The sequence below is a fragment of the Syzygium oleosum genome, unplaced genomic scaffold (genome assembly GCF_021117445.2).
Source record: "Syzygium oleosum isolate NSW1041296 unplaced genomic scaffold, Sole_v2.1 Sole_v2.31, whole genome shotgun sequence".
Classification (NCBI taxonomy): Eukaryota; Viridiplantae; Streptophyta; class Magnoliopsida; order Myrtales; family Myrtaceae; genus Syzygium; species Syzygium oleosum.
The window spans coordinates 2000701-2026171 of NW_026607515.1; the positions used below are offsets into that span (position 1 = coordinate 2000701).

The 25471-nt window shown below is 39.2% G+C and overlaps 3 protein-coding genes and 2 pseudogenes across 5 annotated transcripts; all 5 read left to right on the top strand.

Moving 5' to 3' along the window:
- Positions 1 to 483: 483 nt before the first annotated feature.
- Positions 484 to 1536, top strand: LOC115663080 (heavy metal-associated isoprenylated plant protein 39-like). Its single transcript, XM_030585133.2, has 3 exons — positions 484 to 623; positions 779 to 857; positions 1084 to 1536. The coding sequence occupies exons 1-3, from the start codon at positions 615 to 617 to the stop codon at positions 1317 to 1319; spliced, it is 324 nt and encodes a 107-aa protein (XP_030440993.2). The 5' UTR covers positions 484 to 614; the 3' UTR covers positions 1320 to 1536.
- A 1330-nt stretch (positions 1537 to 2866) lies between these two features.
- On the top strand, positions 2867 to 9434 carry LOC115666760 (protein SHORTAGE IN CHIASMATA 1). 2 transcript variants are annotated; one of them, XM_056304261.1, is made up of 8 exons: positions 2867 to 3221; positions 3790 to 3879; positions 3980 to 4063; positions 4149 to 4220; positions 4779 to 6461; positions 7062 to 8693; positions 8770 to 8894; positions 8997 to 9434. In XM_056304261.1, exons 1-7 carry the CDS (start codon positions 2922 to 2924, stop codon positions 8851 to 8853), a joined length of 3945 nt encoding a protein of 1314 aa, XP_056160236.1. In that variant the 5' UTR covers positions 2867 to 2921; the 3' UTR covers positions 8854 to 8894; positions 8997 to 9434. The 2 variants fall into 2 exon arrangements, with proteins under 2 accessions (XP_056160236.1, XP_056160235.1); XM_056304260.1 differs by having other exon boundaries at positions 8770 to 9434.
- On the top strand, positions 8940 to 13438 carry LOC115683110 (uncharacterized; annotated as a pseudogene).
- A 5164-nt stretch (positions 13439 to 18602) lies between these two features.
- LOC115667647 (uncharacterized) lies at positions 18603 to 20334 on the top strand (annotated as a pseudogene).
- Positions 20335 to 23259: 2925 nt separating this feature from the next.
- Positions 23260 to 25421, top strand: LOC115683203 (remorin-like). Of its 2 annotated transcripts, none has more exons than XM_030607657.2 (5): positions 23260 to 23541; positions 23911 to 23961; positions 24098 to 24185; positions 24341 to 24422; positions 24905 to 25421. In XM_030607657.2, exons 1-5 carry the CDS (start codon positions 23373 to 23375, stop codon positions 25106 to 25108), a joined length of 594 nt encoding a protein of 197 aa, XP_030463517.2. In that variant the 5' UTR covers positions 23260 to 23372; the 3' UTR covers positions 25109 to 25421. The 2 variants fall into 2 exon arrangements, with proteins under 2 accessions (XP_030463517.2, XP_030463518.2); XM_030607658.2 differs by having other exon boundaries at positions 23263 to 23541; positions 24908 to 25421.
- The last annotated feature ends 50 nt before the right edge of the window (positions 25422 to 25471 follow it).

Consider the following 25471-nt stretch of genomic DNA (forward strand, 5'->3'; position numbering starts at 1 on the left):
GGAATATGTCTTTCAAGTCATTTATTTTCTACGAAACAATTGAAGCCTAATAAGATACAAAAACTAGTGGAAGTTGTAGCTCATCACAAATCATAGACTTCTGTTTCGATTGTTTCGGAATCGTATTGAAACCTTAGTGGTCCATACTATCGATGTCCCTAGTTATGACCACGGAATACCTCCCCGAAAGTTGTGCGGAACATGAGGACACACTCGCTCAAAGAGTGAAAACGAGCCGCATTCGAGTGATATCTCCAGACGATATTCAATATACATACACGCGTGTGCGAGCGCCCGATGGTTCGTTTCTTGGGCTATTGCTCCCTCTTTTTAATTGAGAAATCACCTGAACAAGGGATGATGTGACCTGCTCACTTTTTGGGAATTTCATGTCCAAGGAAAAGGAATGATGTGACCTGCTCACTTTTTGCCTTATATTCCTTGCTTGACAGGAACGTAATTTAGAAGATCGACCGACCTCAATTTGGACTTTGCGCACGTCTCTAGCCCAAGATAAAATGCTCGAATAATGCCCATATAATCTCCCCCCACCTCATCCATCACTCTACCTCCCCACCTTCGGAGTTCCCTCTCTCTAAGCTTCTTCGTTCCCCATGGCTCAGGTCATTCCAACTTCGTATATTCTCTCCATCCACTTGACTTTCTCGTCAGCTCATTTGCATGATCTCGTTCTCTTATGAAACTGCATCTTGAAACGTTTGATATTCAACTGTTTTGAACTTCATCTTTCCTTGCTGTTCTGAATTCATTGCTGCAGAAGGTGATACTGAAGGTGTTGACGATGGCCGATGACAAAACAAAGCAAAAGGCCATTGAAGCCGCTGCCGATATCTTCGGTATTTTCCCTTTCCAATGTTGGAATTGGCACCCTTCATCCATCGAGTGTCATCTAGATGAATAGCATAATCTGTTTATTTTCACGCTATCCTCTCATGCAAGTACTTAATATTACGTGAATCGGCTGCTGTTGCTGTTATCCTGGGCTAATTAAGTTGTCATTTAGTCATATAATGATTTTCATGTGGCTTGATGGGTGTTTTTCGTTATGCGTTATGAGAAAAGGGGTGGACTCGATAGCGGCTGATCTGACGGACCAGAAGCTGACTGTGATAGGGCAGATGGACACGGTAGCGGTGGTGAAGAAGCTGAAGAAGGTGGGGAAGGTGGACCTCATATCGGTAGGACCAGCTGTGGAGGAGAAGAAGGAGGAGAAAAAGGAGGAGAAGAAAGAGGACAAGAAGGAAGAGCCCCCCAAAGTGGAGAATAAAGCAGAGCAAAAAGTTGTGGAGAATAAGTGAAAATGAAAAGAGTGATCCTCATTTGGTCAATTGCATATCACAATATATTTTTGCTTTCTCTCTTTTGTTTTCTTCTTATGATATGCTCATGCAAGATAAGAATTTCAGATCATAGTGAGGTCCTCGTTGCTACTACAACTTAAATGGAAGTTAGATGAATGACATGTATTAAATTAAGGTATTGAATAACTTACTTCTACTATTGTTCGAACTTAAATTGTGTGACATCATTTCTTTCGGGAAATTCCAAATATCCTCGAATTTCGTCGGTTTATCACTCTGCATGTCTGAATTTTGAAACTTCTAAATTTGCGTGCCCTATAAAAAAAATTTGCATGCCAAACTAGCCCAAGAGAGCAAATCCACTTTCAATGAACAAGACTCAAAAGTTAAGATGCCAAATGAGAAAAGAGAAGTGGTAAAAACATTTTCAGAAAAAAAAGGTAGTAATTTGGTCATGTACTCGTATTCGAATGTTGGTACCAGCACTCTAGGTGAACTCGGAGTTTTTGAAAGTAGAAGTTGCAAATTGATATGTGTGAAATTTATCGAGAAAATTACCAAAAAAGTCGTAAACTTATTGGACGGTAGCTAATTCAATCATAAATTTTTTAATTTTGTCAATTTAATCCTAAATATTTTGAAGATTTACCAATGTAGTTACTTTGATCAATTTTGGCCAGAAATTGTTAATATGGATGCCAAACGTCTTAAGTGGCACGGCTAGAACTGACATAGATAATTTTTGCATACTTTTCCGAAATTTCTCTTTTTCTCCCTTTTTTGATTTATTTTTTCTTTTTTCCTTCATTTAATCTCCGGTCGGTGGGGCCCCAATGCCAACCGACAATGCCCTTGCCGCCCACAGGTGAGGGCCTCCATGCCCTTGCTGGCCAATAGGGAAGGGTTGTGGCCCTTGCTTGGATTTGGGGAGGATTCGACGCCCTCGCTTGTGGCTAGTGAGGATCATCGATCCCTATTGACCGAAAATCCGAAGGAAAGAAAAAAAAAGAATAAGAAAAGAAAGAAAAGAAAAAAAAAAAAAAATTTAAAAAAATCAACCATGTCAATGCCTGCTGTATGGCCATGTCACGTAAGACAACTAATGCTAACTGAATGGCCAAGTTAAGAATTTTTCGGTCAAAATTGATCGGAAGGATTATATTGACAAATTATTAAAATGTTTTAAAACTAAATTGGTAAAATTGAAAATTTTAAAATTAAATTGACCGTTTAAGATTTTTTGTTTAATTACCCAAATTAACCTGAAATAACTTGTACTTTTAACTCTTTGTTTCTTTAATCTTGCAAAACTCATGTTTTCTCTTTTATTTAATTTGAAGCACTCGAAACCTTTTAAAATATTTTAGAAAATGACTTGTAAAGTCGCATAATGTTTATTACTTTTTCATCGAAGGGAAAGTTTAATATAAAAGTAAGAGGTAGCTATGAATCGCCCCCAGCAACCCGTTGAGCCACTCAGCTGGACTCACCGTTGCAACTCGGCCAACTCGCGCTCGCCTTCCCCTATATAAATTCCCCCCACCTCAAAAACAGAAGCGCCAAATTCAAAAATCTCTCCAGAACCATCCGTTGAACGAGATGCGAACTCGCTTCCTCAACATCGACTACTTCAGCGTCGGACCTCCTCCTCCTCCTCCGCCATCTTCTCCGGCCCAAACCCTAGCCTTCTTGGACCTTCCGGTCCCTCGCCTCCCTTCGGCTCCACCTCTCGCCTCGGGGCAGGGCCTCCTCTGCTTCGGCTCCCTCTCCACGATCGAAGCCTCCCTCGAGCTCGGCAGGCTAGAGATCGGACCCGCTCTCTCGAGGTTCCTGACCGACGTCGTTCCTCGGTTCGTCGACGCCGGAGGCGGCGAAGGTTGCGGAAATGGAAGCATCGAGGTATGTGTGACTTTTCGGCCGGGGTTTTATGCTTGAAGTAATCGGTGATCTCGCTCGTGATGCTTCGCCAGTTTTGGTTAGTTGTGTGAGAGTGAAGCTGGTAGTGTTGAGCGATCTGATAGGAGTTTGAGTATGACGTGTGATTGGTTGGGAAGAGAAACTGAAGATCGAGCTCGCGCTTTAACCTGTTGATTTCAGTTTGAACTTGGTGCGATCCTGCCCTCTAAAGCACTGTCTGTTTAGATTTTGTGCCAGGATTAGCTCTGAACTTATGTAACCATGAAGACAGTTCATCCTCCATGAGGCGTAGTAGCTTGACTTGTCGGTTTCATTCAAATTGACATGTCATTTGTACTTCTGTCAGTTGGTTTTGGTACTCCCTCGTTCAACGTTCCTTCTCGTTTTGGTTGGAAAATGAAAATTTGGAAATTATGATGGGCGAGGAAAAGCTTCGTCGCGCTGGCACCTTTTGTTGTATCTTCTTTTGGCATGCAAATTAGCAGAGTTGTTGGTAGTCAGTATTGCCTAGTCGAGTTCCATCAAGCGGATTGTTCATGCTCACTTGCAGAAAGAAGGAGAGCTAAGTCCTGAAGTGAAGGAAAGGTTGGACTACTGTTCAACTATTAAGACTGCAGCTACGGAAGATGAATTTCCCAAAGTATGAACCGATGCCTGAGGAATTTTTTGTTTCTTATCTTTTCAAAACTCTAGAAAAGCTTATGTTTGTGCTCCTGATGCTATGTTACTGCAACCATCAGATTAGCGAAAGTTTCATCAATGAAAAGGGCACACAAGGCATTGCAGTATTCCAGCTTGAGACACCGGAGCTGGCTAATTGCTCGGTATGCTGAATATCATTAGAAAATTGCAGTGAATATGCCGGAAGTGTGATGCCACAGTCCTATGTTTGTTCATTGTCATCCTCAGGAGAATGCTCATTTACTTGAGGAAGAAGCAGTAGGCATCTTCTCTGAAGTTCTTGAAATTGAAAACAATGAGGTAAATCCCGCGCTCAACTTAATTCGTAAGATCATTCCATTTTATTGTTCCTCTGGAACTTTGGTGCATTTAAGCTGAACTTTGTTCTTCAAACTGCAAGCATTAGTTTTGACAGGTAGATAATTTAAGAAAACTGGAGAAAAGTGGCAAGTCTGATTAATGAAGGAAATCCATTTTGAATCAATCTTTGATGAGTGACACCTTGTGGTTACATATTGCAACATGTTTCTCTTTCTACATGAAAAACATTGAACCAGTTTATGAATGTTAGACCCTCCCAAATGATCATAGTCCATCCCTTTATTGATGATTGGGCATTTGATTGTCTGCAAGAAGGCAAAGTCACAACTATCATCCAAGTCTGTATTTAGAAATTTGCTATTGGCAGCCACAACACCATGACCGCTGGTTGCTTTCTATTGTCTCACCAAACAGTCGTCAGATTTAAACAAGATTTTGGTCCAAGACAGTAAGGCATTTGGTGGTTTGCTAGCAAATGGATCTTGATGACAAAGTTTCACACAAAATAGGTACTTATCACTATAGTTTTACCGACAGGATGCACCCAAGCTGGGCTTTTCAGTGAACTATACTTTGGAGGCTCAAGAAGTGGTTTCTAAATTTGGAGACACAAGTATACAGTATCTCATAGAGCCAAAGGCTGTCTTTTGGGAAGATGATGCTTATGTTGCAGGCCTGTCGGACTTCCCATGTACCCAATTTCCTCTTTTAGAAGTGGAGGAGATTAGTTTGGAAGTTTTGAAGAGCACATCCGTGAAATATGAGCTTGTAAAGCTTCTTGACAAAGTTGAATCACTATATCTTAGTCAAAATGATAATTTTTCATTTGACACCAAAGAAATTTTGAACTTGCTCGAGAAGGACCTTTTGGAATTTCCTTCACACCATTGTCTGTCTAAGGACTGCCTTGAATCAGACTCGGTAATAGGGGCCACTTTTCTGGAAATGGATTTTGTGAGCATTGTGGACAGACCTTATCTACGAGGCAACTCACCTTGTCAAGGACCATCAGACAGAGATTATATATCGTCAATTAGCCCAGTTGTCCTTGAGGACTTTCAGATACTTGACATGGGGACAGCTGTATTTTGTGAGGTCTTCAGCTTACAAGAAGTCCATGAACCTGAGTTCTGCAATGAGATGCTGCAGGAAAAGGTGAAGTTCAAGAATTTTGAGGAATTGGTAATCAGTCGGGAACTTGCTCTTGTTGATGAGATGTTCAAATCACTGCCCGTGCCAGTTCTCCCCGACTCTGTATTAGGAACTTTGTATGCAATTGTTGCAGAAGCACTGATTGATTTGAAGCCACAGCCTCCATTGGCATCTGATGGGATCTATTTAAATTGGCATCTATTGGAGGAAGACAACTGCAGCTCTGCAATCTATTCCTTTTATCACAATGTGGTAGCGGAGCTGAACAGGAGTGTTGACTTCGATTTAAATACTGCCAATTATGGGAAAGTCGTTCTTGACTTCATCCTTCTTGATCACACTCCTAGCAGGCCTAAATCCGAAGAAGGCAGTGGGCCATTGGACATGCTTTCTGACGGAGTCTCTTTGCTGAGGGAGGGACTGACTGAGGCTGCTTCCAGGACGTCTACTGATACTGAATACCAAAAGCCAGCAAGTCAAAGACTAGTTTCCGAGTATGATTCTGAGAGGGCTTCTTCACTATTCAAATCTATGTCACCATTTCATGACCTGGAGTTCTTCTTGAATCCTTCAAAAGATAGAGCTGAAGAAAATAGTGTACCTGCAGGCAAGATTCCCAGTGGAATGAACGATATACATGCAGTCAAGATTCCTGGTGATATTACTTGCAAGGTTTCGACTAGTAGCCCAGGGGCAGGAAATGCATCTTGTGAGCCACCTGTAGTAGGATCGGGCCATATCGAGCTAGGGATTGTTTCTTTTCCTGACTCGGTCATTATTGTGAACACACAAAACTCAAGTGAAGTAATGTTGGTGTCCAGAAGAAGTACATATCAAAAGATTTTGGCTATGGAGAAAGAAGGAATTCAAGTAATTGAGCGTGATACAACCCTGCCTGTTGATATTATAATCAGCGCTGCAGTTTGCCTGGTGTGGTATACTCGCAAGAACATTGGGAGAAAAGCATCTGGTTTCAGTGAAGGATCTTCAGTGTTACCATGTCATATTGAGAATATTGCAGCAAATATTCTTACGAACTTGAGCTTCGCTTTTAGGGCCTGCATTCTGGTAAATATCATACATTATTTCCTTGTCGTTAGACTTTTCTCAACCAGTTGAAAAGAAAACTTATTTCTCTCTAGGGACAAAAGTATCATTTCTGTATTTTTCTGGATAATTAAAGCAGGAAAAAGTCTAGCAGTTGAAAAGAAACATTCTGTATTTTTCTGGATAATTAAATCAGGAAAAAAGTCTAGCAGTTGCAAAGAAACATCTGCAGTAATTACATTTATATTCTAGCAACTACTGCTGTTTCAGCTCCATCTCATCCTTTTATTTGAGATTTTCTGTGTCATGTTGAAGATGAACTTAAATTGTTTCTGCATGCAAGCAGACGGTGTGATGATTATTTGCTATTATTTACTGTGCCCTGTGCATATTGTTATGAAGCCAATAGAGATGCATAAAGCAACTGTAAATTTGTTACTCTCAATGGGTTTTTGCATTGGGCTTCTCCCTTTTCATACTGTTAGTGTTCTTCTTTTGTCATGTTTGCTTAGCCAAGTTGGCAGAAGCATACAACTTATATCATTCCTTACAAGAGGAAGTTGGTGCAGGCCTGTGATTTTATACTTTTCTCATTATCTTATGCTCGATTATCTCTACCAGATATTTGAGGGAGAATCTGACTTCCTTGCTTCAGTAATGGAATCATCAGATGGACTTTATGCCGCGGCAGCTAGTCTGGGAATTGATTTGCAACTCTTTTGCTCCTTTTCACCTGTGTTGACCGATGAGATCATACTGAAATCTATTGCTAAGGAAACTAGGACTATTAGGGGTCTTTATACTAAACTTCCTGAATCAGAGACACTTGCAGAATCTTTCCTGATTAAATTTCCTTCTGTTAATCCACTATCAGCTCATGCAATACTGTCTACTGAAGGCATGCTCAGCAACTTTTTTGAATCATCTCATGAATGCAGAATCTCCACGGTCCAAAAATATCAAGTTCCTGATGAAAGTGTTTCCCTATTTAGTGCTTTATGCCAATTTGGGGAACGTGAGGATTCTCGGTCTATAATGACAGACTGCTCTTCTTCAGTGTCTTCAGGCCCTGACTCTAAACACTGCCATAGTAAGCTGGATTCTGGAGGGAAAAAATGTAAGTACAAGAAGCACCCTGACAAAGGTGATGTACCTGTGGACGACCAACTGCATTTTCAGCCTTCAAAACTATGTAACAACAGTTCCTCAAAACTTCCTGGGTTTATGAATCGATATGATTCGTCAATATTCAAAGATCAGGAGATACCCAATAAGTTTAAAGAGCCCAATTCGTGTCTTGATCATTTCCTAGGTCAAAAAGGAGGGATGGATGAGTCAATTACCACATATCCTGCTAGAGTCGGCAATCGATTTGATTCTCGGATCAAGAAAGGTGTTTTCTCCTCTGATGTGACTGAACATCAAAGCCTAGCATCTGATGATGATTTCCTTTATTGGTACGCAGGAGCACACCTAGATACAACGGACACTTTTGACTGGACAAATATCAAGAACTCTGATATTGTTCATGAGGAAACTAAAGGTGAAGCTGTCAAGCTCACCGATCCATCAACTGTCAATCCTTTGGAATTTTCATTTTCATTGCCAGATCTGGAAAACGATGCCAAGGGTCGATCCATTCATGCAAGTAGATTTTCCTTCGATCAACACAATTATCCAACTTTCCCAACAGTTGCTGAGAGCGATTCTACTTCTTTTATTCATAGTCCTGGGAATCATCAAAGACAAAGTTTACAGGAAGAAACTGATTGCTTCTTATCTACGGAGCTAGTAAATGACAAAATGCCTACAGATGATCGGGAGAAACTCTTTAAGGGGTTTTTGGATGGGAGAACCATGGAGAACTTACAAGGTATACCAGTACAGGCGAACAGGGCAAGGTATAATGGAACACCACTTAGAAATGCCATTCACATGCCCCACTTGCAAAAAGGTTCACCCTGGACAATTGAGTTTCTGAACAGAATCCGGGAAAAGAGCAAGTTGCGACAGCAATCTCTTCCATCCAGTGCATCTCCTTGTTATAGCAATACACGGACTAGATCAAATACAACAAGGCGAAGAAGTCCATTTTTTGAATTTTTTAAGTATCAAGGAGATAGCGCTGTCAGAAAAACACCTGAAGAGAAGAGGCAGAAGAGATCCGCACAATCATTTGGTTCATTCAAGAATGGAAAAATGTCAGCATCGCTCGTCCCTTCGTGGACTCCTGTTGATAAAAGAGCAAGACGGGTTTGTCTGAATTCCCTATTCGATCTTTCCAGTGCTTTCTACCAAAATTTCAAATAAATAGTTCATTTTCTTGCAGAAACTTTCCTTTGCGACAAATGAATCTGAGAGCCAGACTAAGCTGGTTTGGGGTGATAAAGCCAGAGAAATTCACGACCACTGAACAATGTGTCTCTTGAGCTGAATATAATATAAAGAATTAGGGTGCGTAATCTCTCTCTCAACAAGATAGTTTCACATTTTGCGAAGATGGCAAGGTAACTGGATTCCTTGGATCATATCTAATTTTTACATAATTTTTCACAGAACTGAACAACCATGAAGAATTTCTGGGATTTCCCTGGGGATTTTCATCAAGAAATTATGCACTTGGTGGGTTCCCATTTGCATTTATTTCCTCTATCACGTCAGACTAGGCTTATGGCCGAAAAAATGTCGGACTAGGCTGGCAACTTCAGCTGCACAGATTGAACATTTATAATTGTTATCTCTTGTTAGTCAAGCAAATTCCTTTGGCATTTTGATTAGAACTCTCTAGAGAAACTAAAGTAGTCACGAATGTATAGTTCATATATTCTTATTCAGTCGCTAATTCCGACAATCAAGCAGCTGCACTGTGAATTGAAGAGCTTATTTCTGAAATCTAGAGATGGTTTTAGAAAATCTTCTCAAGGAAACCATGGTTCTCCATTATATATGAATTTTTGGTTTGCGACGATGGGGTTTACTGTAAATGTAGACAAAAGCTTCATGACACAATTGTCAATACAGCGAGTCTATGTATACAAGGGTTGATGCATATCTAAGTTTCGGCATTGTATATGCATGCTAATCTGCTAGTCAATTGTCATTCTGGACAAGAAACTGAATTGTAGAATCTCTCAGAAAGAAAGAGCGAGGACCTGAAGACACTGAAGACTCTCTGAATTTCCATCTTCAGCGTTCTCAATCTTCATGTCCTGACTGAAAACATTATCAACTTCTTTGACTGTAGAACCATCTTCTTGGTTGCTTTATTTAACTAGCCTTTAAGCATGTGTTGCTCACGGTTCTCGTGAACTAATATATATATTGAAGTCAATCATACTATATTAATGGCTCTTTCTCACTCTTTTTAAAATTCTCTTTAGATCGGTCTCGAGTCTTTTACTTGAGATCTACATGACATTCAACACAACTTCATTTGACTTTGTGAATATCCATTCCAATAAAAAAATACCAACACTTAATATACATAGGCAATATACAGCTATAAAATTCACTGTTGTGGAATTCTTAGTTGCAACAAGAAATAACAGGAGCATGGTGGACATATAAGTGAACCATTGTCGAACTTTTTTTTTACTCACTTAAGTGCTATAAATTTGAAAAATCGATCACTAAGGTGCCATTGGCGATTTGCCTCGACAGGAAATCCAATGTGGATGCTGGTTGTCCTAAGTGGCACTGCCAGCATTGAGTGGACAATTTTTGTAATTTTTTTCGCTTAATTCAGTGTCACAAATTTGAACAATCAAACACTTAAGTGTCATAAATTTGAAAAATCAATCATTGAAGTGCCATTGATAATTTGCCTCATCGGAAAATCTACCGCTGGCCTTGCCCAGATATGGTGAGGGCCTTTGTACCCTTGCGTGCGGTTGGCGAGGCTGTGATGGCCCTGGGCGAGGTCGACCGCAAGCAAGGTGGCCTCTCTTAGGTCTGGCAAGAGCTTTCACACCTGAGCAAAGGCCCATGCTCGTAGCTAGTGATGGCCTCACCCGGGGCCTCCGCGGCCTTGTCAACCGAGGGCGATGCCTTTGCGGCCAGCACACAAAAAAAAAAAAAGGACTACAAAAAAATACAAAAAATTCATGTAAGATAATTTGTCGGAAGTGGCACTCAAATGATCGATTTTACTCCGATGTGACATTTAAGTGAGCGAAAAAAACAAGTTATGACACTCAAGTGAGCATCGTACGAAAGTTATGGCACTCCTATAGTTGTTATCCCGTCTATCTTCTTATTTTGTCATGGTCTTTGCTTTGGTTAATTGGTTTTTCTATATTTGAATTCCTACCCATCAAAGAAGAGTTCCTTGATGCCCTCGTGCGCAATCATAGTTCATGAGGTGACTTGTGGCGATGGGATCCATTATGTTAGATTTGCTTTCCTGGCGAGAAACTGTCAATATGATCAACTGTTGCGCACTTTTCGGACGGGAAGTAATGTTGATGGAATTGTAAACCTATTTTAATGGTTGATTGTGCTTTAGCCCAACTATTATGAATAATTTTGCAAGTTCGTCGTGCTTTTATGTGGACGTGGGTAGACGAAATGGAATTGCAAACCGTTGGATTATGGATCATGCTTTATCTCAATGATCATGCTTATTATGGAAGTTCGTTGCTCCTTTGATGGATTGTGTGGATATAATCATAATTCATTAAAAATAGCAGATTGTGCTTTATCCCGACCATTATGCTTATTGTGGAAGTTTATTGCTTGTTGTTTACAGTTAAGCTTGTATGAGTAGATGTATAATGTTTGATCATTTATTTGGATGTATGCGGATGGAACCATAATTCATTAAAAACGTTAAAAATAGTTGATCGTGCTTTATCCTTACTGTTACTTTTGTTGTGGAACTTTGTCACTTGGGTATGTGGATCTATTTTCTCGTCTATGCGGACGTATGCAGATGGAAATATAATTAGTTAATAATGGTTGTCATGCTATACCTTGACCGTCATGCTTTTTATAGATGTTATATGTACATGTGGATGACATTATTTGATCATATCATGTTTGGTCATTTGGACATCATTCTGTTGCATTTTGTTTGGCGATTGACATGTTTCTTTATGTATATATAAATGCGTTAAAGGAGCATATCCGGCATGTCAGAATAATTACAAATGTTTGCCATCATACTTATGATTTACCAATAGTTTGGTTTAAATTTGGGGTTCCGCTAAAGTATATTTTCTACCAATTTTCTCTTATTTTAAGGCATATTTAGCCTCTTGACAATCAATGTAACATAGTGGGTTGTGTATCTGGATTTTTGCCAATTGTATTGTTTTGACAGTAGTTATTTTGACCGTATAGAGGAGGTATTGCATATGCAAAGAAGATTTGGTTAAATCTAGAGCAGGGATCAACCAAACCCCTAAGAGATGGAATGTAATAAGGATTTCAACACTAAGGATTGAAAGACAACGGCTGATGTCAAATGTGCTCTAGCACCTCTTTGTCCTATCAAGATGTCATTTCAGACATAATACAGTGCTTGCCAAACGAAGGTTGAATACTTAATCTGCTACTTAAACAAGCGACTTTGTTTCCGTGGTCCCAGCTACTTAAACCCTATTTGCTATTGAGATTCCACCTCTACTAGTAGATGGCAATAGTTCATCTAATTCAAAGGCTTTCTCTGAAGCACAATTGTATCCTAATAGAATGAGAAGCAATAAGTACGCATAAGTAGAAGGGTAGACTAATGCCATCAATGCAGGTTCAACAAGCTTTTCTAGTATTTAGTAGCTGCAAGAGCTCACTTCTTCATATGGCACATTAACCACATTTACGAGTGATAAAGGTGCCCCTGCACCTGTATCGTATTCTCCTCTCTCAGGCATGATTGTGCCTTTAGTTTGCCATGGGAAGAGGGGCCGTGAAGAGGCAGTAGCTGCAGTCAGAGAGGAGCGCTTGGAGATAATTCATATGTCTAAGAAAGCTCGTAGTGGTTCAGTGGGCATGTATTCTGATGTCAATTCCCTAGAAACTGAAGGGATTAAAAAAGGCAGGTTGATGAAGGTGGCATGAATAAGTTGTAAAGGATGCTAGCCAAGCCCCATTTGCAAACAGTACAGGAGTTGGTGCAGGAAATGCATCTGGATCTCAAAAGGGCCGACTGGAGGATTGGAGAAGGGCTATTAATTAGTTCAACAGTCTGAGGGATCTATCTCCGACAGAAACACGTAAGAAGTTGATAGACAAGAAAAGAAGGAAATTTTTAAGAAGCTTGATGAGTGGAGTAGTGAGAAAGAACCTGCAGATGGACTAATTGTTCACAAGAAAAGGTCAAGGAGAAGTACGGTGAAGAGCAGAAAGCACCTGCAAATGGTGCAAAGACTGCTGCAATTCAGCATAAGAAGCCTATGACGATAAAGACAGAGTTCCAATCAAATAGATTGTCCATGCCATTTCTAATGTTGAATATGAATTGGAGAACTTTGTCCCCAAGCAAATGCTCGTTGCAGACCCAGATTTTCATTATTTTGACAATGATCGGACAGAGGTTTCGTTTACTGATAATCAATTCTAGGCTGCTTACAGTGATGATGATGATGATGGGATGCCCTGTTACTATGCTCCGATCCATGATGTCATACCATTGAGACAATTCAGTGTGCGCATCAGTTAGCTTAGTTCCAAAAGTGACCAAGAACTGGGCCTTATGCCTTGGGTTGAATCTGGCTTTGCCCAGAACTATGGTATTTGCAGATAGGAAAATCTGTTGTCTTTAACTTTCTTAATGCTTTCTTGCATAGAATGAAGTGGACGAATGCAAGGGGCTTGATTCAGATTCATCCTCGAAGGGAGATGTTTGGGCACTGTATAGGAATTGGTCTTCTGATTGGAACGGGGATAAAGACACAATAAATGTCATGACTTTCATGCGGCACTCAATTGAGTGCCTTAACTTTTTTTTCCGACCACTTAAGTATTATAACTTCTGGAAAACATTTATTTTAGTGCCATAACTTTCTATCGATCACTTAAGTACCAAAACTTTTTAAAATCGTTCACCCAAGTGTCGAAAATCTGACGTGGCATTACACTTGTGGTGAATATTTTTTAAAAGTTGTGACATTCAAGTGATCAAATAAAAAGTTATAAGGCATTAAAGTGATTGGAAAAAAAAAGTTATAGCACTCAAGAGTGCCGTATATAAGTCTTGGCATTCAAGTGATAGAAAATTCGACGAAAAAAATGATCGAAAAATTAGTTATGGACCTCAAATGAGTGTCATATGAAAGTTGTGGCACTTGTGTTCTTTTCCCAAAAGATTAAGTATTCAAACTTCATTTGGCAAGCACTACATTGTGTCCAAATGACGTCTTATAGAACGAGAAGGGGTTGAAACACAATTGACATCAGCCACACTCTTACAATCCCTAGTGTTGAAATCCTTATTGCATTTCATCTCTTAGTTGGTTGGATGTTCCCTGCTCTGGATATCCTCGATTCTTCTTTCCTTATGTAATACCTTCTTTATACAGTTAAAATAACTTAATGTCAAACAATTCAATTGGCAAAAAATCTAGATGCACATTTGTAATTATACTAACATGCCAAATTATGCTCCTTCAATGTATTTATATACACATAATAGAACATGTAAGTCGCCAAACAAAATACACCCGTATAATGTGCAAATGACCAAACATGATACGGCCAAATGATTTAAATCCACGTACACACACAACAAACTTCTATAAAAAGCATGACTGGTCAAGACAAAGCACATTAGCGAATTATAGTTCCATCTGCATACGTCTTCGTAGATGAGAAAATGATGAAGATCCACGTATACAAGCAACAAATTTCCACAACAAGAATAATGGTAAAGATAAAGAACGTTTCACCATTTTTAACGTATTATGATTTAATTAGCATACATCCACACAAACGATCAAATGATACACATACACGTATACAAGGAGCGAACTTCAACGATAAGCATTATGGTCGCGACAAAGCTTGATTCGCCGTTTTTAGTGAAATACGATTCTATTCATAACATCTATATAAACGAGCAACAAACTTCCAATATAAGGATGATGTTGAGACAAAAAAAGATCCATAATCATACAGTTTGCAGTTTCATTTCATCTACAGACGTCGACATAAAAGAGCAACGAACTTGTAAAAATGTTCGTAACAGTTGGGCTAAAACACAATCAACTGTTAAAATGGTTAATAGTTCCATCAATATTACTTCTCATCCTATAAGTTAGGTAATAGAAAGCATGCAACAATGATCAAATTCACAGGTATCTCGCCATGAAAGCAAATCGAACACAATGGATCACGTCGCCACAAGTCACCTGATGATGAAAAGAGTGTGTTGTTTGTATCGTATATGTATGATGAATGGATACATAATACTAACATGCCTTTTTCACTGTATTTAAGTATTTTCATTTACAATTAACCCAAGTTATTTTATGCACAAGTTAAGAACCTACCTCTAGTTATATGTTAACTATAGTTAACGTTGTCAAAAGAGGTAGATTAATTGGTCGAAATTTACTTAGAGCCCGCCTTTAACGTCTCACTAAAAAAACAAAGACCCTCTTTAATGATCTTTTCCCTTTTGTTTACCCTACTCATTTTCATATGCAAGAAGGTCCAATTACACCAGATGAGTGGTTTATGTTTTTCTGCAAGGGTCCAACCATTCTTGGTCAACCAAATGGCAAATATAAATGACATGAGATACTATTTGCATGTATGGTATGATTAGTACCACAGACAGTGCAATTTTTCTATTTAATCATTTAAGTTGTTTCTAGAGAAAAATAAAGAAGAGTAAATTAGGTAAGTTTCTTGGGCCCTTGGATAGAGATTGAATTTTTAAAGACAGTCAATATCGGAAAGAGTTTCTTGGGCCCTTGGATAGAAAAGTACAACATGTATTAATTGAACCTCTCGTTTCACCCAAATCCGATATTGATTGTCTTTACGAATTTAATCTTTATCCAAGGGCCCAAGAAACTTACCTAATTTACTTCTTCTTTATTTTTCTTTAGAAACAACTTAAAGGATTAAATAGAAAAATTGCAATGTCTGTGGTACTAATCATACCATACATGCAAATAGTATCTCATGTCATTTATATTCGCCATTTGGCTGACCAAGAATGGTTGGACCCTTGCAGAAAAACATAAACCCCTCATCCCTTCTTGTATATGAAAATGAGTAGGGTAAACAAAAGGGAAAAGATCATTAAAGAGGGTCTCTGTGTTTTTTCAATGGGATGTTAACGGCGGGCTCTAAGTAAATCTGGACCAATTAATCTACCTATTTTGACAACGTTAACCATAGTTAACATATAACCAGAGGTAGGGTCTTAACTTGTGCATAAAATAACTTGGGTTAATTGTAAAAGAAAATACTTAAATACAGTGAAAAATGCATGTTAGTATTATGTATCCATTCATCATACATATATGATCCGAACCGTCAAACTCGCCCATCTGGTCGCGGATGCGCACCCCAGACGCGCACAGGTTGACCTAACTTGCGGCCCGACACCTCGATTATCAAAAAAAAAAAAAACAACACACTCTTTTCATCATTAGGTGACTTATGGCGATGTGAGCCATTGTGTTTGATTTTCTTTCATGGCGAGATACCTATGAATTTGATCGTTGTCGCTTGCTTTCTATTACGAAAATTATAGGATGAGAAGTAATGTTGATGGAACTATTAACCATTTTAACGGTTGATTGTGTTTTAGCCCAATTGTTATGAATGTTTTTGCAAGTTCATGGCTCTTTTATGTGGACAACTATGGATAAAATGAAACTGCAAACTGTATGATTATGGATCATTTTTTGTCTCAACTAGCAAGAGCCCAATCGTCAACGGTGTCGCAGTAGAGATCAAAAGCAATTGTCCAAGAGATAGCAGCAACACAGTGATCAGTTCGAAGATGAGATCTAGACGGAGCATCGAAAATGGTGTATGAAGAACAACAAAAAAATACAATAGAGCATTGGATATTTACCTCGATGAGATGCGATTATGATCACGATTGGCCAGAAAAAAAGCAAGAGAGGGAGGCGATAGTCGAGACTTGAGATGAAACCGCAAGAGGGAGGCTTCGAGCAAGAGGGTGGCGTCTAAAAGTCGAGTGAGCTTAGGCGTCCATCGAGAGGGATGCGAGCGACTTAGGCAAGAGAGTGGCATCTAAGAATCGAGCGAGAGAGTGATTGAGAGTCAAAGTCGGGCAAGCAAGAGCCGTGAAGAGCGAGAGTGTGATTTGGTGAAAGAGCAAAAGGCCTAGGTTTGTGAGGACGGCGATCGTGATAGGAGTTAGGAGGGTTTGTGGAGGATTAGGGTTTTTTACATATTTATAAGAAATTAAAAAAAAAACCGGTCCAATCCGAATGGGTGGTTCCACAAATGAAATCAGGAATCGGATCAAGAGTCACCGGTTCAAGTTTTTTGTGACTGGGAACTTGACCCATGTCCTCAAGAACCACCTAGAATCGGCCGGTTTGGTTTGGTCCGGTCCAGATGGTTGTTTTTGCTCACCCCTTGCTTATTAGTTAGATTGTTTTCCTTAATTTTTCAACTTTTCTTTATTAGCTTACCAATTTTTATCAGGCTTGATTAGTAACCCTTTTCATTTATTACCTCTTTCAGAGATTACAAATCTAAATTAGTATGATTCATCACCAACTTTTCTCCTATCAAATTTCCACATAATAATGGAGTATCAACTCTCGTTTGAATTCATTCCCGGTATTTATATTTTATAATATAATTTGCCATTTTCGCTTATCGTCTACAAACATTTTCTGCATTTCTTAGCAACGCCAAACTGCAAATCACTAGTCGAGGGTGATTTTCAACTCACTCCAATCAGAGGCAACTCTCAGCCGGTTCACTTATTGTTATTGGGGTGCACAAGCAAAAGAGTATTTATTTGTTGACCTACACGCCACATATATGTACCGCTAGTCACCTTGAGGCTACTCAGGTTAAAACATAGAATACGGATGTATCGATTTCTTTTTTTTTTTTTTTGATGACCCGACGGATGTATCGATTTCTATCTCCAAGAACTCCAAAATTTCATGAGACTATGTGTAGAGTCTCAGCAAAAGCACTAAATTTTCATCTTCCATCACCCCTTTGCATACATGGCAATGCATACATTAAGTGCACAAGGCAATGGCATGATCTGTAGATGACCAAGAAAAGAATAAACATTTACAAAAGCAATGAAATCCACCATTCATCACTCCACAAAATAATGGGGAAATCAATCATGCTCCTAATAAAGATCCTATAAATATGATAGAAATGTAAGTTTCAGCCAGATCATACAGATTCGACCAACTTTGCAATTCATATATCAATGAGGAGAATAGGACATCTTTGCCAGAAAAGCAAATACTGCGTTAATCCTAGTAAAGAAAATCAAACTGTCCTCAAAGTTACCGATAATGCTGAGATTAGTCTTTTGAAGATCTCTGACCATGACCAAATCAAGATTCTCTATCCACCCATAGTTAGCAGCCAAATCCGCAGATTAACTACTAACTATGGATATAAGATGGCTATTTGAACAACCGCCGAAAAGAAGAACTACTCCATGCTTCCTTTTTCTCCTCCTCCTCCATCTCCTCAAATTCAAAAACTACATGTCAATCTACCCGATCTAACTAGCTGCAATGGTCCAAATGCATTGGTGACTAAATTCATTATCATTGCTTTCCCTTGAGTCTGCGTTGCAATACCGGCTTCACTTTATACCTGCATCGCAACATTGGCCACATCGTCCATCTTGACATCCATTCTTTTCCATCAGTCGTTTCTCCAATTTCTGCGACTTCTTTTTCTTCGACTTCGAAGTATCAGCAAGCAAGTGTTGCTTGATTGTAGCAGCAGTGTTTTCCATTTCTCCTCCCAACTTGCGTTACCAATCGAAGAAGATCCAAGGGTGTGGATGCAGGATCAAGCTCCCAGTATCCAATAGGAGTATTCACACCATCTTGACCTGTAAGCAAGTGAGCAGGGACCTGATGAGAGAAACAGAACATTTCCTCTCTTGGAATTGTCCGTAATTTACTTGGATCAGGATGCTTTTGAAACAGAGTCCTCAAGCCACAAACTTTGATGAGTGGAGCAATGGTTACACAACTCCTCGCTGCAATCTTCAATCAATTCAACCATATTGTAGATGTGTATTACCTCACTCAGAGTGAACTCATTCCCTTAATCTGCTACTTAAACAAGCAACTTCGTTGCCGCAATCGCAGCTGCCGTTAACCCTATGTTGCTATTGAGATTCACCTCCACCAATAGATGGCAATAGTTCATCTAATTTAAAGGCTTCCTCTGAAGCACAACGTGTACACCAATGCAGGTTCGACAAGCTTCTTTGGTATTCATTTGCTGGAAAAGGTCACTTCTTCATATGGCACACTAACCAAATTTGCAAATGATAAAACTGCCCCAGCGTCTGCATCATATTCTCCTCTTTCAGACGTGTATGAGCGTGTAGTTTGGCATCGGAAGAGAGGTTGTGAAGAGGCAGCAGCTGCAGTCAAAGAGAAGTGCTTGGAGATGATTCTTTGTCTAGTAGAGGTTCAGTGAGCATGTCTTCTGATGTCAATTCCATAGAAACTAAAGGGATTAAAGAAAGGTTGGTTGATGAAGGTGGCATGAATTGGAAAGTCACAGAGGATGCTAGCTAAGCGGCATTCACAAATAGTAGAGGACTTAGAGCAGGAAGTACGTCTAAATCTCGAAAGAGCCGACTAGAGGATAGGAGAAGGGTTAATTTCAGCATGATTAATTAGTTCACCGGTCTGAGGGATCTATCTCTGACAAAAACACAAAAGATGTTGATACATAAAGCAAAGAAGGAAATTTCTAAGAAGCTTGATGAGTGGAGTATTGAGAAAGAACCTGCTGATGGACTAAATTCTTCAAAAGGAAAGGTCAAGGAGAAGTACAGCGAAGAGCAGAAAGCCCCAGTAAATGGTGCAAAAACTGTTGCAATTAAGCATAGGAAGCCTCTGGACGGTAAAGACAGAGTTCCGATCAAAAAGGCTTCCCATGCCATTCCTAATGTTGAATCTAAAGTGGAGAGCTTTGTTCCCAAGCATATGCTTGTTGCAGAGCCTGATTTTCTTGATTTTGACAACAACCAGACAAAGATTTCGTTTGCCGATGATCAAGTCTGGGCTGCTTATAAGGATGATGATGGGATGCCTCGTTACTAGGTTCTGGTCCACAATGTCATAACATTGAATCTGCGGATTGGAAAATCTGTCGTCTATGGCTCCCTCAATGCTTTCTCTCACATGATGAAGTGGACGAAAGGCGCAAGGGGCTTAATTCAAATTTATCCCTTGAAGGGAGATGTTTGGGCTCTGTATAGGAAGTGGTCTTCTGATTGGAACGAGTTCACTCCAAATGAGGTAACACAGTTACCATATGGTTGAAGTGATTGAAGACTGCAGGGAGGACCATGGTGTAACTGTTGCTCCACTCATTAAAGTTTGTGGCTTGAAGACTGTGTTTCAAAAGCATTTGGATCCACGTAAACGATGGACGATTCCAAGAGAAGAGATGTTCCAATTCTCTCATCAGGTCCTCGCTCACTTGCTTACAGGTGAAGAAGGTGCAAATGCTCCTATTGGATGCTGGGAGCCTGATCCTGCATCCACACCTTTGGTGATTCTTCACGTGGTTACACAAGTTCAGAGAGGAGAAATGGAGGGATTTGCTGATACTAGAAAGTCGAAGGGAAAAGAACTAGCTGAAACTAGGGAAACTGATGGAATAGAAATGGATGCCTAATATGGACAACGTGGCCAATATTGCGATAAAGGGGATAAAAGCGAAGCTGTAATACAAATGCAGCCTTAAGGGAAAGCAGTGATGACAAATTTAGTAATCCTTTTGCATGGTTTTGGACCATTGCAGCTGGCTAAATCGGATAGATGGACATGTAGTTTGTGCATTGGTGGAGACAGAGGAGTAGTAGGACGAAGCACCGAGACAACACCACTCGAGACCAAGTCTGTCTTCTTTTCAGGGTTGTTCAAATAGATGTTCTGATATCCGTATTTAGTTGTTAATCTGCGGATTTGGCTGGTAATAGTGGGTAGATAAAGATTCTAAATTTTGGTGAAAGTCATAAATTTTCAGAAGACCAATCTTAGCATTATGGGTAACTTTCAGGACAACTGATTTTATTTACTAGGGTCAGCTCAGTAATTGCTTTTCGGTCGAAGACGTCTGATTCTCTCTACACTAAAGCTGTCTCGGTGATACATGGATTACAAAATTGGCCAAATCTGTATGATCTGGCTGAAACTTTTCTTTACATTTTTTTATCAGATGTGCAAGATCTTCATTATGAGCATGAATGTTCTTCTTTTCTTAGCCCTCTAAAGATCGTGCCATTGCCTTGCACTTTCAATGTTTGCATTGGCATTTATAGGATGGTTGATGAAAATTCAGTGTTTCTATTGTGACTACTCATAATTTCATGAAGTTTTGGCGATAGAAATTGATACGTTCGTATTTCATTTTTTATCTTGAGTAACCTCAATGTGACTAGCAGTACATATAATTGCAGTGCAGGTCAACATATAAATGCTCTTTTGCTTGTGCACTCCAATAAGTGAACTGGCTAAGACTTGCCTCTAGTTGGATTAAGGTGGTGAAAATCATCCTCGACTAGTGATTTGCTGTTTAGCGTTGCTAAGAAATGCTAATAAATATATGTAAATGATAAGAAAAGTCGGCAAATTAAAAAACATGTCAGTAATAAATTCAAACGAGAGTTGGCAATCCAATAGTATATGGTAATTTTTTTGGGAGTGATGTAATAGTATATGGTAATTTAATAAGTGAAAAGTTGGTGATGAGTCACACTAGTTTAGACTGGTAATCTCTAAAAAGAGCTAGTGAATGAAAAAGGTTACTAATCAAGCCTAAGAAAAATTTATATGTTAATTAAAAAGTTGATAACTTAAAGAAAACAATTAAACTTTAATAAGTACCGTAAATGGAAATTTTTTACCCATAGTTGGTAATTTTATCTGACAAAAGTTGATAAATTACTCTAATTTAGGTTGGTAATTTCATGTAAAAGTTGATAAGTTCGAAAGTAAGTTATGCAAATGAAAGTTGGTAAGTTAATGGATGGATGTGCATTTTTCTCACCCTACAACACATGCAAAACATAAGCAAGAGACATACATAGTCTGTGAATATCACCATCCCGTTTGACACTCTTATCCTTCCTCTATAGGTGTAATTATGAGGCAGATCTCAGGCCCCTCCTGAAGAAGATGAGCATAGCTATTCTGCAGCTGGGGAAGAGCTTTCCATCTGTTTAAATTGTTTATTGCCAGTTGATCATGATGGAGGGTTGTGGAAGTATGCACCGTGAAACTGGCTTGGCCCAACGTTTCTAGAGATTGAGGTTTAGCACGAGAAATGCCAAGTCTACCGAGGTTGATGTATTGAGTTGATATACTAGGTGATGTGACAAGGGTGTTATTAGGTATTAAATCTGGTCCATTTATTTAAATGTCTACTTACAATCTTTGAAACACTTCATAAATCTATTTCATCGATCAATTTCAGTATACTTGACAATGCTCATTAATTTGTTCTCGGTTACATAATAAGCGAGGGGTAATGCCGTGCCGGTGAATGACCAGTTAAGAGGCATGTCAAGATTGTTTTACAAACTTCTTGACAACTTTTCTTCATATTTACCAAAAACTTCATATGTCCAGGTGTATGATCCATTTAGGCACAGTGCTTACTCAAGTGGTCCTGGTTTCTTCATTAGTGATTTTGTTGAAAAGCAAAAAAGCGGACGATGCTTCTTCCCAATCAATTATTAAAGTCATGAGAGGGAAGTTCATTAACTATTTTCAAACATTTCATCTAACTCCAGAATATATCCCGACAAAAATTTAGACCTACAATGATAATTTGAGATTAGAAGTAAAGACAACTATTATTATATGATATTGATATGCATTCGAATGAGATTTTTGAAAGCGGATTCGACATCTGCTGTGCCCCACAGGCCACGAAAGTGACGAGAGCCACAAATTCCAACATAGACAACTAAGTTGAATGGACAAATTCCTCACAACTTGCACTATATATTTAATCCTTTTTGCACCCAGTTTAGGGCAAGCTATCAGTTTCCTCCTCGTTAAATATTGTCTTGTCATTCCCAAATTCAAACGTAAACTTCACGCTCTTGCAAGTCATCTTAACTACATTGAGTTATGATAGGATATGTTTAATGTGAAATGAATGCGAGTGGGACATGACTGACGATGAAAAACAACAAACTTTTTATAGTACTATCTTGATTTCTACAAGAGCACTAGGAAGCATGGGATTAAGATGGCTATCGTTGGTGTACATGTAAGCTACCACAAGAGCTCACCTAGGGGCTTTCAAATAATTGTAGTTTGGAGAAAAATTTGGGAAAATCTAGAAAATGGATCCATAACTTAGCGATCTATACGTTGTACTGTTTTTAATTTTGAAAGGATAGACATGTACGCTAATTTAATGCGGATGAAACGTACGGATTGTTAAAGTCGTATGAAATTATTAAAGTGCGCGATCCGAGCACCCTATTCGGGATTAAAAAAAACAAAACGCTAATATGACCAAGAGTCAATATTCTCATATGGGAAAAGTGATTAAAATGACTGCGTTGTGTATGCGGTTCCGACGGCATGTGGGTCACCTGGCAAGTGGCAACTGTGCGTTTGGCTTTTGAGCTACACAGTTAACCAACTGTACCATATCTCAAGTTCTCTCAACTGCTACTCGTCTCTCTCTCTCTCATCTTCAATAATTATGTGAACTCCAAGCTCTCAAAAAGGTAAGGTCCTCGAGAAAATGGCAGAGGATGAGCCCAAGAAGGTGGAACCCGAGCCCCCTCAGCGTCAAGATCCCCCACCCGAACCCGCACCCGTTGAGGAGGAGAAGTCAGCCGTACCTCCACCTCTTCCTCCTCCTCCTGCTGAAGAAAAAGCAGAGGATACCAAAGCTCTTGCTGTGGTTGAAAGTAAGTTTCCATGTTTCTTTTTCATTCTTTGTATCTCTATCAAATATATATATCAACTCACGAGAATCTTAGTATGAGAATCTTCTTCTTTTTTTAATTATAGTTAAATCCACTGTTTTTCTCTCTTGAATTAAGTTCCTGTAAGGCTTCAAGACATTTGTTGAGTAATTTAACTGATTTGTAGCATGTCTGGTGTAAAATTTAGTTATCTTCACCATTTCACCTTGAAATTTACAGCTTACTTGAACGCTTGAGCTAGCTTAGCACAGCTTAGTTGATGGTTTAATTAGTGTTAGGACACTGAAGCAAAGGATCTGCACGGATTCTTTCTGTTGCTGAACTGGGGTTTTGAATCTTTTTTGTGGGCAGAGCCAATTGAGACCCCAGTGGAGAAAAGTAATGAAGGTTCTGTTAATCGAGGTAATTTTGATGTTCAAGTGTCTATGTTTTTTAACTTTCTCTTTCTCTTGTTCTTTATACTCTTTATGTGTTTATAATTTCACTAGGTCACTTCACTGATGGACTTTACTTCACTGATTCTATGCTTCTTGATCAGATGCTGAGCTTGCCAGAGTTGAGACGGAGAAGAAGTTGTCTTTGATTAGAGCATGGGAAGAAAGTGAGAAAACAAAGGCAGAAAACAAGTAAGAGATGCTATTTAGTCTACTGTTCCTGTTGTTATGCCATAATCTTGCTGTAAATTATGGAATTTTGGATCAAATATTATTATTACTCACCATTAGTACGTTCAAAAGAGCTAGAAATTGCATGCTAAAGTCCTGCTTCGATCACTAAACAGAGCTCAGAAGAAGCTCTCCACAATTGGATCATGGGAGAACAGCAAAAAAGCTTCCATTGAGGCTGACCTCAAAAAGATTGAGGTAATCCTGCATTTATATTGTTCTTTATCTCAGTTATTTGGATTGCTTTTCGTTAAGTCTCAAAAGTGCTACATTCTTGTATTAGTCATGCTGCTCCACACTCCCCACTCACAATTCCGGTACATCTCAAATTCATCATTTAGAGGACCTTGTAGTAGTTCTTTCTTCTTAGTTCTTCTTAGTTCCTTCGTAGCTGTATTAGACTTGTGAATTTTTCCCTCTCATTTCTCCAAGTCATGCTTCTATTGCACGTGTAATCCTTTTGTGTGCCATACAGTTGTTCTAGCCAATTTACTTCAAAGAAGTAATATGTTATATTCATAAATGAGTAACTGCGCGTGTGGAACAAACAGTCGTGCTTCTGATTGAGTCTAGATTACAGATGAGTTGCTGGTAGAAGATCCCTGGTATACTAGTAACAAGAGAAGCGGGCACTTTGATGTGCTGTGGTTTCTGTTAAAATCTCATTACTTGCCTGCTAGCAGGAAAAACTGGAAAAGAAGAAAGCCAAATATGCAGAGACAATGAAGAACAGGATTGCTTTGATCCACAAGGTCGCTGAAGAAAGGAGGGCAATTGTGGAAGCCAAGAAAGGGGAAGATCGCCTCAAGGCAGAGGAGATGGCTGCTAAGTATCGCGCAACTGGACTTGTTCCGAGGAAGCTCCTCGTCTGCTTTGGAGGCTGAACTATCCATCCTGGGGGAATGAAAGTCTTCCAAAATCTCCGTGTTCCAGCTCCGTTTGTGTCCATCTCCTTGTGGTGTGCTTAAAAGTGGATAAATAGCCATTGCTCATTGAAGTTCTTGCTGTTCATATTTATAGTTCTCGAGTGAGTGTGTCGTTTTCTTCTGGAGCATATAAAGAAATCTTGTATAGCAGTTAACTATAGCTCATCTGAAGATATTTGTGGTGGTATCAAGTTTGTATAGGTCATGTGACATGTAAGAGTGTTTACCAAAGGGTATGACTTCAATGAATGGTTTAAATTATCCATAGCAATGTCTTCTGACGTGTGTAAAAATCCAATTTTCCTAGATTTCTTCAGGAAC